Source organism: Acomys minous (genome assembly GCF_964271855.1).
Source record: "Acomys minous genome assembly, chromosome: 5".
Classification (NCBI taxonomy): Eukaryota; Metazoa; Chordata; class Mammalia; order Rodentia; family Muridae; genus Acomys; species Acomys minous.
The window spans coordinates 104960412-104978906 of record NC_140494.1 but is presented as its reverse complement, the minus strand read 5'-3'; the positions used below and the strand labels follow the sequence as shown (position 1 = coordinate 104978906).

At 52.0% G+C, this 18495-nt stretch overlaps 1 protein-coding gene across 4 annotated transcripts; it reads right to left on the bottom strand.

Moving 5' to 3' along the window:
* Nucleotides 1-882: 882 nt before the first annotated feature.
* SCN4B (sodium voltage-gated channel beta subunit 4) lies at nt 883-18203 on the bottom strand. Of its 4 annotated transcripts, none has more exons than XM_084784279.1 (5): nt 18071-18203; nt 8779-8951; nt 7450-7678; nt 5864-5993; nt 883-4657 (listed from the first exon to the last, which is right to left on the bottom strand). In XM_084784279.1, the coding sequence occupies exons 1-5, from the start codon at nt 18105-18107 to the stop codon at nt 4564-4566; spliced, it is 663 nt and encodes a 220-aa protein (XP_084640405.1). In that variant the 5' UTR covers nt 18108-18203; the 3' UTR covers nt 883-4563. The 4 variants fall into 4 exon arrangements, with proteins under 4 accessions (XP_084640405.1, XP_084640404.1, XP_084640407.1 ...); XM_084784278.1 differs by lacking the exon at nt 18071-18203 and adding an exon at nt 16965-17663; XM_084784281.1 differs by lacking the exon at nt 18071-18203 and adding an exon at nt 11809-11873.
* Nucleotides 18204-18495: the final 292 nt, after the last annotated feature.

Here is an 18495-nt window from a genome sequence, read left to right as displayed (position 1 = left end):
TGTGTGTGTGTGTGTGTGCGCGCGCGCGCATCCATGTATATGTGCATGAGTGTGCAGAGGCACATGTGTGTGTGGATATAAGAACCTATGTGGAGACCAGGGGGGAAAAAATCAAATGTTGCTCCCCAGGAGCATGCATCACGTTTTGGTTGGTGGGTTGGTGGGTTGGGTTTTGGTTTTTCTTTCTAGACAGGGTCTCTCACTAGCCTAGAGCTTGTCAATAGACCAGCTGTGCCCAAGATCCTCCTGTCTCTGTCTCTCCAGTGCTGGGATTATTAAAGCACATCACCACATCTAGCCTTTTCTGTTGATGAGTGTCTGGGACTCTAATTTAGGTCCTTCTGCTTGCAAGACCAATGTATTAGCAACATCCCTTCTTCAAGCTCTCCACCCCTACTTTAACATTTGTGTCCTTCATATGGATGCTTCCTGGTGGCTCCAGGGTTTTGGGGTCACCAGCACACAGAGTCTGGCATAAGGGCCGCTTTTTCTTTCTTTTTTTAAAAAGACTTTTTTAAAAGATTTATTTATTTTATTTATTAGATATGAGTGCTTTTTATCTGCAGAAGAGGGCATCAGACCACATTATAGATGGTTGTGAGCTACCATGTGGTTGTTGGGGATTATACTCAGGACCTCTGGAAGAGCAGGTGGTACTCTTAAGCACTGAGCCCAAGGGACACTTTTTCAAAGGACCAGAATTAAAACAACACAATGTCTTGGATATGTCAAAAACAAACAAACAAACAAACCTTAGGCATTTGACATGTACTATCCCACCTGCACAGGTAACATTTTCAACTCAAGTAGTAAACATGTCAGCTCAGGGGAAGTGAAGCTCAACTCCAAGGCAACCCAAAATAAAAACACTCATGTCTGAAATTATTACAAAATAATTTTTATTTCATCCAAAGCAAAGCTAAATCCAATTTTGCAATGCCAAAATGTGCTGTTGGAGGCAAGGCAACCTAGTCGCATTCAATCTGTGCTTAAACACAAGTCAGCGCTGGGCGTGTGTACATCGGTGCCTCCCAGAGGCACGGTGGACCTGAGGCTCCCACAGCCCATCACTATATTGTTTGATCTATAAAGTTCTACAGGAAAATTGACTATAGGTACTGCCATCCAAGCCAGAGGAATAAACCATGCATAAGATAGTCAAAAAGCACTGCATATCCAGTGGGAGGTGGGAGAGCAGGGACCAACCTGGGACAAAATAAAATGCAGCAAGCTAGAGGATTTCCCCCACAAATCCCTCCTTTGGGCATCCCTGCCCCAACCCCCCAATGGCAGTTGTCTGTTAGCTTGACATGGAGTCACCTAGTAGAATCCAAGAGCATGGCTGGTCATTGCTGTCTCTTACCCTTCCTCAATCCTCCCCCTCCATGCCCCCCACCCCCCCAACCTCACATCACCCCTTGCATGCACAGCCCACCCTCATCCATTGAGCCTCTGCACCCGCACACTGACCAGGCACACCTTTCCACACCCCCACACGACACCCCAACTCCATACCAGTTCACCCTCACCTCCCACCATCTGAAAGGTGCTCTTGCCTCCCTGGCTCCACAAACGCTAGTCAGTCAGCTACGTGACGTTCTGCCTCCTGTCTGTCCATCTCTCGGGCCCTCCAGCACTGCAGGTTGATTGATTCCAGGTGCCTTCTGCTCAGCTTCTACACCAAGGGATCCGGGCCCTCGGATGCAGATGTCTATTTGGAGGTCAAGAATAAGGGATTTGTGCTTTGTCTTTGGTCTCACTGACATAATTGTCAGCACAACTGCATGGGCCCGGATTTCCCAAAGTCAACTGTGTAGGAGGATCAGGAAACACCCTCAGCAACCCTGAGACTGCTATTGAAGACTTGCCGGCAAGGGGAGGACTGGCTAGAGGAAATGGCTTTGTGAATACACATTCGGATGCAATCCGAGGCGATGCCTGCACAGGCATGCGGCTAGCATTAGGACCAGGCATTCTTTGTTAAGATGACTGACTTTTTGTGCTCTTAATCCCTATCCATTAAGTGCCAGTAGTATCGCAGGCATTGGGACAACAACAATAAAAATGTACCCCCCCCCCATAGTCCCAGCCACCTCCATTAAAAAAAAACTAGTGTCATGGACAAAGATGCTTCAAGCATCAGTCAGAGTCCAGGTGCCTAAGGTTACCAAGGGAAGAGGAAGAATGTGAGGCGGTGTGTGTATTTAAGGAGGCAACCCAGAGATGAGGACCAGACAGACATGGACCACTCTCTCCAGTTTCCCCAATATCTTTCCAAGCCAAGAAGAAGAAGAAGAAGGGGAAAAAAAAGAAAAAGAAAACTCGCCAAGCCTCACGACAGTCCTGTGAGGTAGGTATTATTTCACCCTTTGGGTAGATGGGGAAAGCTACAGAGAGCCACCTCTAAGTGAACAGGAAGAGGGGAGGGTGGCTCCCTTCCTTTCTCCTTCTGTATGCCTTGGCTTTCTCAGGGAGGGGTGGGGGGAGGCAGTCAACAAAGAAGAGCCCACAGCACTTCGCCTCTTCCAATGCTGAGGAAGAAAGCAGTTTTATGTGAAGGCAGCTGGAAGTTTCCTGAATGGCTGGAGGCTCTGGTGCCATGATTGCTCTCAGGGTGTGGGCTCACACCTGTCATCCCAGCACTGGGGCGATGGAGGCAAGAGATCAGGAGTTCAAGGCCAGTCTTCACTACATAGGAAGTTGGAGGCCAGCCTGGGCTACATGAGACTTTGCTCAAATAAATGTATAAAAAGCAGGAGAAGGGTAATTTTTATCCCAGCTCACAATGGGTTCTGGGTAAAGAAAGACAGGGGGACAGGAGGCAAGGACCCATGAGTGCCTTGGCTTGGGAAAGAGACATTAGCCATAGCCACAGGCACTCTAAAGGCCCTACTGTTCCTTAGTCTTGCCCAACGTCCACTTTGGAGGTGCCTTCAGCTACTCCTGGGTAGAGCCTGAAGCACTTCCTACATCCCCTGGAAAGAAGACTAGTCTCCATCTTCTGGTGCCAAGGGTATCAGAAGTCTAATGAGGAAGAGAGAGGTTGAGCACCCCGTATTATCACATCTTGTCTATCACAAGGACCACACAATCACACCTATCTAGAGGTCCCACATTGAATGCCATCTGATCTAATATCAGGGAGAAGAAAAAGAGTACCCCACAGGTGTCGCTGAGACAGCCACCAGCCACAGGGCCATCGTTTGCACAACACCAGCTTCATGGTCTCCTCCACGACCTTGGGGAAGGGCGCTGGGGAGCCCAACAAGCATCACACCAAACTGCGCAATGAAGTGAGGGAGTGTGATCCAACAGCAAATGGGGTAAGAGCCAGGACTCAGGGAGCTAAGGCACAATCTAGCCCCACACGCAAGGGGTGTGCAAACCGGCTCTGCAGAAAGTAGAGAGAAGGTGTAAGTACCCTCTCCGTCTCTTCCTCAGCCTCAGCCTAGGCAAGAAGCTGGCCCAGCTGGGCAGAAAGAAGCTGGAAAAGCCAAGGGCCTTCTCATTTGGAAACAAAGGTCCCTGAGGCAACGGCAGGCCCAGGGCTGGGGGTGTACAGACCTGGGGGACAAGGGAAGGCCAGGCATGCCGGAGGGACATAGAAGGAGCAAAGGTGTAGGATGAGAGGTCGTAGGAAACCATCCCTCAAGGAAGATGGTGATGCCAGCTGTTTCGAGAGAAGGGAGAAATGTGGGAAACTGAGCTCCAGAAGTACCAGAGAGGCATGGTCCTGCCACGCCAGGAATAAGGGCTGTCAGTCTTGTAGGGATGGAGTAGACATTTCAAAGGCTGGGAGGTCGAGGACACTGCTCTCCCAACTCTGAAACCCAAAGAGCAAAGCCAAAAAACAAAAAACAAAAAAGATGCGTCTAGCACCCCAGTGCTCTAGGAAGAATGGAGGCCGCCCCTCCCCACAAGCCTCCTCAGCAGCTGCAGCCCAGAGAGCAAAGACAAGCTAGGTAGGCTGGGACACTTGAAGACCAGGGTAGCCAGGTCTAGCTGGAAGGTCTACAGATTCAGAGCAGAAGGCTGGACAGGGAGCCGCCGGGACACTGTGCGGGTATTTCAGGGTCGGGGGAAGAAGTGCCTTCTGAACGGACTTCAGGAAGCCTGATGTTCTTCAAAGCCCAGCTTCTCCCTCACAACTGGCCCCACACTCAGCAGACTCCATCCCAGAGTTCTGGCATGTTCCCAGCATAAGTGCTCACCTTCCACCCATCTCCAAACCCCAGCCTTGGGAGCAGCCCTCACTGATCACCCCAATTTCCCAGTGAAAGATCAGAAGGAAAAGTGAGGGGAAAGTGAGGTTTCGCTGCGGTGAGAAGACCGCTCCAGCCTTTCCTTTCTCTTTCTTCAGCCTCCCTTAGGCTTCCTCCCACAGCCAACCCTTGCCCCTAGGAAGCACAGGCTGGGGAGGGACCAGGTCCATCCTGCTCTGAAAGACTGGAGTTTGGGCCAAGCAACACACATCTCAGTAGGTGGGTTCTACGGACAGAACTCGCCATCAGTATCACCATCAGAAAGTGAGGCTCCCTGCACTGCTTGGCCCCAAGCAGGGCCTCACACTTTTGTGGGTGGCTTCTCTTCTGCCTTGGAGCCAGGTAGCCCGTTTTCTGTGTTGTCATTCCCAGAGGAACTCACGAGACATTCCTTCCTGGAGAGAGGGAGAGAGGGAGAAAGGGAGAGAAAGAGAGGGGAAGGAAGAAAGGGGGAAGGAGAGAGAGAGAGAGAGAGAGGCTGGTGAGAGGAACCAGGGTTAAAGGGCTAGGTGCATGGCTCCCCATGCCCACCCTCTCTCTGGTCTTTTCTTTTTTTGTTCTGCTGCTCCAGAGATAGCCTGCATCATCCTCTGTCTTGCCCAGAACACATCTATTCCCTTCTAAGCCTTTTTTTCTTGCTCAGGCTTTTCAAGATTTCCCCACCTCCTGATTTAAAGACAGCCCGACACTGTTCGAGAAAATCCTGGGCCTGGCCTCATACCCTCTATACCTGTCCATCTTTCTCAACCTTGAACCCAAATCCTCACACATGCTAGGTAGGCACTGTGCCTCTTAACGACATCCCTGATCCTAGATGTTTATTTTTATAACTGAGTTTATACTAAGATTTCCTGGGGGCCATGTCATCCTTTCAGGTTTAAGCTTAGTTTAGTTTAGCTTTGGCTTTGGAAGCAAGGCCTCACAGGGTAGAAAAGGCTGGCTTTAAACTTAAAGGGATCCTTCTAAGCCTGACTCTCAATGACTGGGATTGCAGGCACGAGCCACCATGTTTGGATGCCAGGCGTTGTTTCTGCCGCTCCCATTAGAATGCCTGGAATTTCTCATCTCCCTAAAAGAGTCTTTCCATTCTAGAGTTTCTATACATGAAGTAGCATTTTCTCTGATAAAAATTAAAATAAACTTGCTTCCTACACAGGCGTGGTGGGGCACACCTATAATCCCAGCACTCAAGGAGGCAGAGGCAGGCAGACTCTGTGAGTTTGAGGCCAGCCTGGTCTACAAAGTAAGTCCAAGACAGCCAGGGATACCCAGAAAATCCCTGTCTCGTAAGACAAACAAACAACAAAAAGGTTAGGCTTCCTAAATCCTATAGCAGGCTTTAGGACAGGTGGTACAAATGGGAAGAGCAAAGCTAATGGAGCGGAAATGGATGAGGAAGAACAGGTGGAGAGAGGTTGGGAGGGGACCAGGGGATGGGGCAAGGGATGTAGGGATAGCAAAGAACAGTGGTGGCATCAGAAGGAGGTGGAGAAAGAAGAGACAGAGATGGCACTGCCAGCTGGCAAGGGTAAACGGATGCAGAGCGAGAAGGCCGCAGGGGAGGGGCACCAGGTTCGGGGAGCGATGGAGAGTCAACTCACTTCTTCTCCCGGGTCTTCTTCAGGATGAAGGTGATGAGCTTCTTCAGCATTAGGATGCAGATGAGAAGTCCAATGACCCCGCCCACCACAGCCAGGATGATGAGTGTCACTGTGTTGTCCACTTCTTCCACTGGAGGAGGGGCAGAGCAGGGAGGGAAGAATCATGTAACGCCACAACACAAAGTGCAGAGCTGACAGCCTCGCCTCCAGGCCACGACCCTCTCAGGTCAACCAGGACAGAAGAGGCTGGAACGCGGAAGGTTAAGCACACTGGGGAGCGGGGGTCCTATTCCTTTCAGCCTTCCCAATACCTCTTCCTATACCTTCCCTTACCATTCACTGTTCCCAGTGCCTACTCACTGGGGCATAAATCAGAGCGAGACCCACAGCGCCTGCCTTTGAGTCACAAGCTCTCTCCTCGGCTATCTTCCCTGCTTCCTCTCCCACTGCCTTCAGACCGCCTGCCCTCTCACCCTCCCCAGCAAGGCCTTCCCTGGCCGTCCTGTGAGCCCTCCTGGCTCCCCCCCCCCCCCCCCCCCGCCACCCGCACCCCCCTTGTTGCTTTATCTCCTCTCTACAGCGCCACCCTTTGTTTAATTGCATTGGTCCCTCAGCTAGTGTCAGGGACAAAGCTCCCATCTTGGTCACACTGGACCCCAGCACCCTGCATTACCTCCACCATGTAAACGGACAGCTGAAACGCTCTATAAATAGACGAGAGTCACCTGGGAGGACCCACAGAGCTAATTCAGAGCCTGGCACCCACAAACACTGGGCCAGCCTTGGTACCTTTCCCTTCTCTTCCTGCAAAGGCCACGCACAGAGTAGAGTGACGGGAATCTAAACTGGTGGAAGAGATGATGCCATCTGTGTTCTAACTGCCTGCATGGCCTCAGACTCTGCCCCTGAAATAGGCTAAATTCCAGGATCCTCAGCTGCAAGGTGCCTAACCTAATTTCTCATCTATTTGTTCCCTTTTGCATCTCTGCCCACCTGCATAGAGTGGAGGTATATGACTACCTGGCTTCTTGTCTTTAGTACCTTCACTGCTTCATTGACCCACCTGCATCCAAGTCCACAGGGGAAGGACCACACCTCACTCTATCTCTCTGGAAAGCATCTGTATCTCAACTATTCATAGGGGGGCTACCCATCTGTTTGTCTTACTCTGAACTACACACTCCTCAAAAAAAGAACACTGTGTACCAGCCACAGCACCCTTTACTACAACACCTCCCAGCCATCCAACACGTGCGAATTCAGTACACAAAGACAACAAAAATCCACCTACATGGAGAGAGCCTAATGCCACTGAACTCTCTCAGCTGGCTCCTCTGTCCCTTACAGCCAGCCTGGCTGTGATGTCCATTTTATGGACTAGGAAATCAAGGCTCAAAGATGCTCAGTGCCATTCCCAACTCGCTCCAGAGCTGGCTTTTTCTAGCCTCCATATACAGCTCCAGTAACTCTTGCAAGGGTAAAGAAATCGCCAGCGTGGCCCGCTTTCACCATTTCAATTCCACGCTGAGACGGGCAACCCCAAGTTCTTCCTGCCCTACCGCTCTCACGCCCACCCTGCCACATACATTTATCAACCACTTGGAGGATGATGGTGGCAGAGTTGTTCAAATCCTTCTCCTTGGGGTTCCTCACAAAGCAGGTGTATCTGCCTGAGTCACTGAAGTCCAGGTCACTCAACAGGATGGATATGTTGTTCGTCTTCTCCTTAGTGGAGCCCTCCAGGGTGATGCGGTCATCGTCTTTCATCCTCACCTTAGGGTCAGACTTTTCACTCTTCACGATCCCATCGATGAGCTAGAGCAGGGAAAGATCAAAGGAGTCGAGCATCACATTGCCCTCCAGAGAGCACCAGCCATGTCCATGCCCAGAAAGACCCTTCATTTTCCTCTGCTCTCTCTGACAGCTGACTATAGCTCTGCCTCACCTGAATTCTGCCTGTTTCAAACTAAGCCTGTGTTCTTTTCTGTTCTTTTCTGTTCAAGGAATCCCTGGAGCACAGCACACTGGCTGTGTTCCTTTTCCCCCATAGTGCCTCTGCAAATAACACACACACACACACACACACACAACACACATACACACCACACACACATACACAACACACACAACACACATACACCACACACACACACACATGCCACCCCCACACCCCACACATACACAACACACATACCACACACACATACACACCACAACGCACACATACACCTCACACAACACACACATCACAATATCATACACACCGCAATATCACACACACATTCACACCGCCACAACATACAACGCACGTAACACACACACACACACACACACACACACACACACACACACACACACACACCACTTATCTCTGCATGTCCCACACAGCCTTTACTTCCTCACTGCACTGTATGTCTACTCCACTGAACCCTGTCCTTCAGTCAAGACCTGAATTAATGCCTCACCATGAGCATCCTCTAAGGCTAGTCTCTAATGCTGCCCAGAGCTGCACTCTTGGAGCTTTCACAGTTACTCGGGAAGAAGAACCTCTGCCAGACTGCACAGAATTCCTTCAGCATCTGTGACCCACTCGCCCCACTGCTCCTCTCTTGTCCCCTCTCCTGTCCTTCCACGCAGTCCTCAGCCACTGCTCAGTTCCGCTCTCCGCCCCTTTGAAAGGCTTCTTTCTCCTGATTGTTAAGCTATGACTTCTGCAGATATCCAAGCTGCAGGTTTCCCTCAAGAAAGGACAACAAGGTGTAGCCACATTTTCCAACAGCCCCCAGATTCTGGCATCACCATCAGAACAATCCTCCTGGGGTGGGTTCTTGGGATCATGAGAAGGGACCAGAGTCTGGGCTTGAAGGCATCCATGGGTGAGGAAGACATGGGGAGGACATGAGCACCCCACTTACAATCCTGTATGTTTCGCTGTTATTGTAGGTCCACCTGAAGTAGAGGTTCTCAAAGCCGAAACAGCTGGAGAAGGTGCAGGGCAGCAGGACCGCTGAGCCGTTGATAGCGTAGATGGTGGTGGCCTTTCCCACAGACACCTCCAACGACAGCGACATGGGGAGCAGGAAGAGACCTGTACAAGGGACAAGGCCTTCCTTAATAAAATGCCAAGAAAAGCTCTGGAAGGGCACTCTCGGAGAAGAGTGACTCTGCCATGCGAAGACGCTTTTGGCATCCTCAGGAGGGACGGCGGGTCTCTACATGATACCTACACAGCCTGGACCATGCATTTCAATATCCACTTGGCCTAAATAGAACTGAATTCTGAGCTTTAGTGGCCCATGTGGTACTCAAGATGACCACGAGGGGTCACCCCAACCCAAGAAAAGGAAAGTCTGGTAGGGTTCGGGGGTTTTTTTTTGGTTTGGTTTGGTTTGGTTTTTTGATTTGGAACCTGCAACTCCACCTCTTCACCTGGGTTGGGGTCCAACACCGGTTGGAAGTGCCAGAACTCCCTTTCACCTGCACCCAAGAGACTTCCCTAGGTCGGGGCGCACCCCTGGTGACGTTTGAGGGTTGAGGATAGGGGCCAAGGCGTTGTCAGGGGAAAGGAAAGGCGCCGCAGCAGCCCCTGCTCTTCTAGCGGCAAAGACACCTTAGGGCTGGGCATTAGCTGGCTAGAGAGTCCAGCGCCTCCGACCACACAAAGAGATCCCAAGGAGAGAAGGATGACTACCCAGCCCTCCGGATAGAGCTATGGCCTTGGGGTACACAGACTGCTAGCGACGCAGAATGGAGCAAGCAGAGCTCAGCTCTCTGCAGAGGCCACTGGAACCATGGGAGGGCACGCTGCAGGATTCGGGACGTAGCGGTGGCTTGTCCCCTCAGGACCTGGTGAAGCGCAGACTCTCCATCACCCCATAGCTACACTGCTCACCTCCACACTAGAAACCAACACACACACACACACACACACACACACACACACACACACACACACATACACATACCGCGGGCGCCCCAACCCCCTCCACAGGACATCCTTCTCCCTCCACAGGACATCCCTCTGCCTCCGGAGGCGTTGCCCTCGCGTTAGCCCGCCTCCGAAGCGCTCTTAAAGAATCTAACCTTCCTTCTTCTGGCACATTCCTCAGGGAAACTCCGCTGCCTCAAGGTCGTTCCCAGGGAAGAGATCCACAGGGAAGAAAAGCCACACCGAACCCTTACCTTTCTTTGCCCATTGGGAAAATGAACACACACTCCCACCTTGATTCTCAGGAAACCCCTTTCCTTTTGTTGTCTAACTTAATTCCCTCACGCTGCATCATAAATCAATTTCCTCTTGTTTTGCCCACAAAAGGTAATGATCATGTTACCAAATGACAGACAAGGCTCTTCAAGGCGTGCTGGTGGCCCTGTTCCCGCTCTCTAGAGGCCCGTCACCTTCTTCTGCTTTTGGCACGCACACACACACACACACACACACACACACACACACACACACACACGGTCAGAAATTGCACCCTATGGCCCAGTAACCCAGTCCTGACTCCTGCCGTGTCATCACTCCTGTAATGACAATAAAGCAGATATTGATGAAGCATTTCCTGTGTGCCTGGCGCCTTTCAACCTTCTGCAGCTACCCCATCATGTCTAAGATTATAGACCACACTAAAGAGGAAGCTAAGCCTAGAGAAGTCAGCCATTCCTTTAAGACCTCAGAGGGAGGCAGAAGCCCCTCCTCACATGCTTAAAATAGGTGCATTTGCCCGAGGTGGCTCCAGCTCTTGCTAGATTACCTCAATTAGCAACTGTGTGTGTGTGTGTGTGTGTGTGTGTGTGTGTGTGTGTGTGTGTGTGTGTGCATGCAGTGCACCAGGAATTGTTGCAATGGTTTTCCATGCCGAGAGCCATCAGAATCAACTGAGGACAGGCATAGACAAGAGTGGGTCGGGCCTCAGAGCTGTGTGAGTCTTCAGAACTGGCCTCTCCCTGTAGCTCCCAGGGAACAGTGGGAGCAGTGTGGGCGCAGACCACAATTTGAAAATGACTCTGCTAGAGGGATCCCACACAGTCACCCCCACTTCTAACAGAATATTAAATGGCAGGTACACATTTTATCCTTTTATAGATGATGAAATGGAGTCTCAGAGAGGTCAAGTGATTTTCCCAGCAGTCACACAGCAAACGGCCTCTTCGGAGCTCAGTACTTAACTGTGTGATAGGTAGGCATATTTTATAGACTGTGCCCATTTCATCCTTAACCTATAAAGTCATTATTCCTTTTATTCCCAATAAATCTCCCAAAGAAATAAACCCTGTAAAGGCCACATAGCCAGGAAGTAAGTAGGCAGCTCTCAGAAATAGACCTGCTTTTCCCAAGGGCCACTCTGATGGGGGTCAATGCTCCCTGGAGTTTGGGGTTCTTGTTTTATCTCTGCTGTCCTCTACCCTAACTCTCCCCCGAGGTCTAGAGACAGGAACAGTCATACGTGTCCACTGTCCAGCCTAGATCCAGCACCAGAGGCTATGAGCCCAAAGCTCTGCTTTCCATGCCTCCCACAGCCCCCTAAGCCCAGAACCAGGATGCAGAGCAGAAGACATGGAAACAGTGAAGAGCAGCAGCTTCTGGGCTGACGAGCTGCCTCAGTGATTGCCATGTTAGCCTGAGGTTCTGAGTTCAAATCCCCAGCACCCGTAGAAAAGCCAGTGTGTAGCATAAAGCACCCATGGCACGGGGACGTGGGTGACAGAGACAGGAGGGTTCCAGGAAGCTTTGTGAGCTGGCTAGCCTGGTATGTGCAGCAGGAAGACAACAGAGAGATACTGTCTCAAACGAGGTGGGAGGCAAAGACCAAGGGGGAACTCTGACCTCCATGTGCACACTGCTGCATGCCCACATTCACGAGTGAAAACACAAACTCACCTCTACGGTTATAAAGGAGGGAGAAAAAAAAGAAGCTCTCTAAGCTGCGTGCGGTGGCTCACACCTGGACTCCCAGAACTCGGCAGAGGCAGGAGAATAGCTGCAGCTTTCAGACCAGCTTCTGCTGCAGCATAAGACTCTGTCTCTAAATAAATAAATAAAAGGAAGGGGAGGGGGGGAGAGAAGGAAGAAAAAAATGGAAGGAAGGAAAGAGGGAGCTCCCTGGTAATTCTTCTGAGCTTAGTGACTGGACCCGGCAGCAAGGGTCCTGATGAAGTTGGAGGGTACCCTGGCTCCAGGGGCCAAACTCCTCCTTCTCAGCTTCAACTCAAATGAGCAATTCCAGAGCACAGAAGCACATCAAAGGGGTGAGGATAACTTGTTTATTTTTGAGATAGTCTTGTTTTGTTTTTGTTTTGTTTTGTTTTGTTTTTTTGAGACAAGGTTCCTCTATGTTATCTCGGCTGTCCTGGACTCGATTTGTAGACCAGGCTGGCCTATAACTCACAATGATCGGCCTGCCTCCGCCTCCCAAGTGCTGGGATTAAAGGCGTGCGCCACCACACCTGGCATTGAGATAGAGTCATATGGGCCAGACTAGAACTTGCTACGCAGCCAAGGATGACCTTGAGCTCCCCATCCTCCTGCCTCCACCTGCTGAGGTGCGGGGACTACAAGCCAGGTTTGAGACAGTGCTTTGGACTGCTCTAAATAGGTGGAAGCAGAGAAGAGCAGACGGAAAGTTCAGAAGGAAGAACACTATTTCTTTAAGTTCTGGCTCACCGCACAGCACTGCATTTCTGCCTGCTGCGGATGACTTAACTCTATCTAATTCGCTCAGGACTCTGATGGAAGCACTGCCAGCGTCCTCATGTCCTCGCTAGCCTGGAGGGGATCAAAGACAACCAGAATCAATGGTTTCCACAGAGTCATCCCTGCCCAGGTGGAAACCTGAGAGACAGTAGTAGGCACGCCTGGCTGCTTCTGCAACACACAGCCCACCCCGTCAGGCATGGGGAAGTCCTGCCAGCTGTCTGGGAGGTTGCTGCACAAGCTCAGGAGAGACTGAGCTTGGGAAGAAAGAACGCGGGTCAGGATCCACTAACAGGCCCCTTGCAGGGCTACTTCAGCAGGTTGGCCAAAGCTGGATTGGACTGGTCAGCAAGTCCCAGTCTGCCTGCTGACCTTGACAAAGTCGGAGGTGCCACATTCTGCCTGCGCCCGCCCCGGAGCCATGTGAGGATAGCTCACATGGAGGTATCCTCCATGAGATAGGTAGGATAGTTCCTACCTATCTCGAGCTGGATGGGAAACCAAAACAGGAAGCTGTGTAAAACCCAAGAAGGATTTCAGTCAGGGAACCTCCTAGGGGAGAGGATATCGTTTGAAGGAGGGGAGGAGGACAGGGCTGTCCCTGCCCCAGCATTGGATACAAGCAGGGCGCCACTGGTTCCTCTTAAAGACTACTGTCCTCAGCCAAGTCTGTCTCCAGGCTACTCGTGCACTGATTTACTCCTTCACCCTCTACCACCTCTTGGATTGTTTCCATGTGGCTATTTCCCTAAGTAAAGGACTTTCTTGCTTGGCCCAAAAGTTACCTCATTAATGCCAGCACAGGTGTTGGGTGTGTGTCTGTGAGTTGGGCCTCCTGCTGGCACTGTGGGACCCATGGAGTCTCCTCTGTCCACCTCACCCTCACAACCTGGCTTTTCCTAAGTCATTAAGCCACTCTCAGCGGCCATCTTCCAAAGTCCCTAGCTCCTGCCACCCTTCTGGGACTTTGTCCATGGAGAAAGACAGACTTGGGACTCACAAGTTGTATCAAAAATTTTGAAAAGTATTTATGGCTGTGGACATGACTCAGTAAGCAAAGTGTTTACTAGCAACAGTGAGTTCAATTCCCAGAAACCTTTGGGGGGTGCGGGGGAGTATGGTGACATGGGTTTGTAATTCCAGAAGACAGAGGCAGGGGCATGTCTTGGGCTCACTAGCCAGCGAGCCTTGACTATTCATCTAAAAGTTCCAGGTCAAAAGACACACACCCTGCCTCACCTGAGGACTGACAACCAGGCTTAACACCTGGCTTCCTCACACATACCTGCACTCACATGTACACGCGCACATACAAAAACCATCCAGCACATGGCTATGCTATCGAATAGTCACACCAGCAGGAATCTGGTGGTTACTACCATCCACTTCAAGGTCGATGCCAGGCTGGAAGCATCCCATAAACATCCCATCATCTTTTCCCAAACCCAGGGATCAGTCACACCCAGGCAGGCAGAGTGGTGCCCGCTCTAAGTTTAGCTCCAAGGACTTGCGGGGCATGGCAAGCAAAAGCTCAGCCGAGACTTTCTGGCCCCAGGGAGGAAAAATGGCTCAGAGTTAGAGCTTGAAGGAAGAAAGTGGGCCGAGGGCAGTGAGACAAGGACCCCTCCTGGGAGAGAGGCCTCGGAGACTGGGGAAGCAGGGCTGGGCCAGGCAGGGCTCCTGGGTCTTATGGCAAAGGAAAGATTTCTGCTCCCTCACCCTAGGCAACCTGCCTGCCTGCTTCCTGCCCACCCCCCCAGGAGCTTTGCCATGATAGAAGCATGCCCCTGAGACAGCACTGGATCGGTGAAACCAGCTTTACAAACAAGTCCAAACAATGGGGCTGTTCCCCTTCTTAGAGGCCACTGGGCAATGGTGTTGGCCCACCACATCCACAGCTTATGAGGAAACACCTACATCCCCTCAAGAAGCAGCTACAAGGCAAGATGATCTCACTAGGAGGTAGCCACTCCTAAGGGCTTAGGGACTCAGCCTTGCCTGTTCCCTTAAGCCAGCCTCCTGCAGATCTGAGGGTTAATCATCTTTTCCAGATGCAGACTGGCCCCTGCCCCTCCTCCCCTCTTCCCCAAGATCTCCTAGTTTAAGCCTTGCTGGTTTCTTCCTCTGAGTGGGACTCAACACCCTCTCCTTAATTGTGCACTCATTAAACAAGCCCGTAATAAATACATACCAGGGGAGAGAGGGTTGTGCGACACAGCACCCTCACAAGTGATAATTAAACACAGATCATGGCAATTAAGCAAATGAGGGAGCAAGGAAGGGGCGGGCAAGAGCAACACGCCACCAGTTACATACTTAGGAAAAAAACTGAAACCCATACAAGCCTCAGCCGCTGCGATATGGCTTTGCCAGCCACTTCTCGGGCTCAGAAAAGGCTATCGTGTTTGTGTTTTCAAAACCATCGGGGTTTTAGTCTATGAAACTGAGTTGAGATGGAGAGAGGACTTCTGGGGCACAGTGTCCCCAACTATGAAGACACAGCTCTGATCACTGCTCAAGGCCAACCATAGCCTTCCGCGTCATGTCCCAGGGCCTCATGCATGCTCAAGCCCTAAACACAAACCCCACTCGCCTTCCCTCTCGCCAGCCAGGCTGGCTTCTGTCCCACCTGACCATTAAATAAATGGTCATGCTCCCTTAGGCAGGTTATCATCCTGCTCTGGACGACAACACTCCTCAATGTTTGGAAAGCTCCATGCTTTCGTTTTTCAAAGTCCCTGCCCTGCTCTCCACTCACCACACCCCCAGTTCCCACAGCCCTCTTGGTTGTCCACAGAAGCCTGGCTCCATGAATAATTCTAGTAGTGCTAGGCCTGGCACTCCCTTGGCCAACCAAACACAGAGGTAAGGCAACCCATGAGGTACCAGGGTCTGGCTTAATGGCTGGAGTCTTGGTACCTCAGAGATCCCTCACCTGTGCTACGGCCACAGGGGAGGCCTGGGATGATCCAAGTGGCGACTCCATGGGAACAACACTATACCATCCCACAAAGAGGAGCCTTGGGCTTTAAAGAGTCACCATGAAACCTGTATAATAACATCTGTGCCAATGGTATGGGACAAAACACCAGTATCTTATATCTGGCTTCAGGGAGGTGAGGAAAGCAGAGCTTGGAAATAAATAAATAAATAAATAAATGTAAATACTGTCCCCACCACCATCACCCCAACAGCTGACCGGTACCCATAGGACAGGTCTGTACATGGCTTCAGGGAGGTGAGTAAAGCAGAGCTTGGAAATAAATAAATAAATGTAAATACTGTCCCCACCACCATCACCCCAACAGCTGACAGGTACCCATAGGACAGGTCTGTACATGGCTTTCAGGTGCAAGAGCAGCATTGGCTTCTCTCAGAGGACTCTGTCCCCTGTTTCCACACAAATACCTCTACCACGTGCCTGACCCAATGTCGGGGGGTCAGGTGGGGGCAGGGGAGGCAAGCTGTTAAAAACCAAATCTGACATATATAAACAGGAAGGGGCACAGGTGCCAGAGACAGAGTCAGCTTACATTGGAAGTCAGGCCGTGTAGAAGATTGCATTCAGGACTAATAAATACCATTGCCTAATCTCTTGGAGTTTGACACTCAAAACCATCATGTGAATATTAATAGGTAATCGCAATAGTTTATACCCTCTGTGTCCTCTGGACCTGGTTTCTCTCTTTCTTTCTCTCTCTCTCTCTCTCTCTCTCTCTCTCTCTCTCTCTTTCTCTCTCTTTCTCTCTCTCTCTCCACAGTCTTCTCCAAAATGAAGAGCCAGGAGCAGGCCAGACAGGTCTTCCCCCAAAGAAACCCTATATCGGACGAGGGACAAGGTCCTTCTTAAAAGGTGGCTTTGGAATGGTCCTCTAGGTCTTTCCGAGCCCTTCCAGCATTTGACAAAGAGTGCTAGTGACACGAGAGAAGACAGTAGGTGGGAGAACCTAGCAAAGGGTTGGGGAAAGACCCTTGTTCCCCTGTGGTGCATCCCTGCTGCCAGGGAAGCCAGCCAATAGCTCCCAGCAAGAGTGGCTGACACCACTACACCGGCAACCGCAACCCCTGGAACTCTTACTCTCAAGGCAGTGGACCCCACCACCAGCATGCCTTAACTCGGGGGCTCAGGATCATTCCTCTGCTGCAGGACCCAAAACCTGGTTCCAAAGGCACCAGAGGGAGCAAAAAACTCATTGCCAGGGTGGCTGGGGGTGGGGGTGGGGGGAGGATGCACAGGGTTCCCCGGGAGCACAGTCTCAAATCTAAGCGTCCTGCAGGAAGACCGTCGTCATCCCACTCATTTGGTGCCACCTTGTCTAAGGCACCTCTCTTCTCCTGTGTCCCCTCCTTCAGGGTGGGGTGGGGATAAGAGAGGCGAGAGAAAAGACACAGCTGGGGCTATCTTACCCAAAAGCCCAGTGCCCAGCCATCTCGCAGAGATACCGCCTCGGTCCCCAGACCGGGACATGGTCCTATTCTCTCCGGAGCGCTCCGAGGGCTTGGGATGGGATAGTGGGCACAGCCGAGCTCTTCGCCCGAGATCAGCCCTGGGCCCCGCAGCTGCCGGGAGAGCTCCTCGCCGCGGGTCGGGCTCCGGAAAGTTAGCCGCGAGAGAGCGAGACGAGGGGGAGGACAAGGAGGGGGAGGCGCGCCCGCCTGCCTTTTGGAGCCCGCTGCGGGAGCCGGGGCTGGAGGGGAGGAGGAGGAGCCGGAGCTGGAGGGAGGACGCCCGGGCGAGCGGCACCGCGATGCGCCTCTGCTTTGGAAGCGCTCCAGCCGCAGGAGGGGCGGCGTCCCCGCCGGTTTCACACAGTACCGGGGCGCACGGAGGATTACGATCGTGGGGTCCAGCCTGATCAGCCCTCTCCCTCTCTAGCCGGACCGGGATGCTGCGGCTTGGCACTGCAGAGCCGGCCCGCAGCCGCCCGCATCATCCCAAGCGCTGAGCTGCCAATTAGGAGAAGAGTTCACGGGGGAGTAGAGGTGGAGCTTTTAGGTTTGTTGGAAGGCTGTTTTGTTCGGCTCGGAGAACACGAGTAAGGGCAGCCGCTGCCTCTCCCGGGACCACAGGGAGGACGTCCGCAGCGGGCGCTGCCGCAGCCGGTGGGCGTGTGCCGGCTTGCCCGCTGCGGACGACCGGGTGCAGCCTTAGACTAGCGGCTCAGTCGCTCTGCGGATGCCTTTTAGGCCGTGGGAAACCGAGTTTTCCCTGCAAACTGCTCCTGCACACCGCCCACCAACCCATTTCTGCACAGACTCTTTGCATGTTACAGGGCTAGGTGACAGACACTTGACAACTTGCTTTTCCTCCAGTGCTGGGGGCGGGAAGGGGGGGCTGGGAAGAAATGGGAGATGGAGGGGGAGGTAATCAAAAACACAAGGGATGTCCCCTTCAAGACCCCTAGTCAACTACCCAAACAACCCTCCAGGACAAATCTTCCTTGCTAACTGGAGACCAGTTAAACCTTGGAAATAGCCCTCCAATCCTACTGCAGGCACACCACCACACCCACCTTCAAAACTGGAGTCCCTGGTAGGTTTCAGCGCCATAAGAGACCCTTGAATGCAGAATGTTAAATGTTAAATGTCTGCCTGCGGTTTGCTGCTGGAGAACTCTAAAAAAAAAAAAAAAAAAGCAAACAACTTTCTGGAGAAGTCTACACTGTCTGCCAGATGGTGACCCCACGATATTTACTTCCTGGGGTCATGCAAAACAGCCGCATCCTCAGCCTTTGGCAACAGGGAGGACAGCCCTGGGCTCCCAGTTTTAGAGGACTTCATGCTGGCCCTTGAGTCCGGGGGAACACAATAGAGACCACCTCCTCTCCGTTCTAGACAGTTCTGGGGATCCAAGAACCTAGGCTTTCCTCCTCGGGGCTGTCTGAGTTGGGCTCCGCTCCCGTCTGTCCTCTGAAAGGATGAGTGTGCCCACAGACTC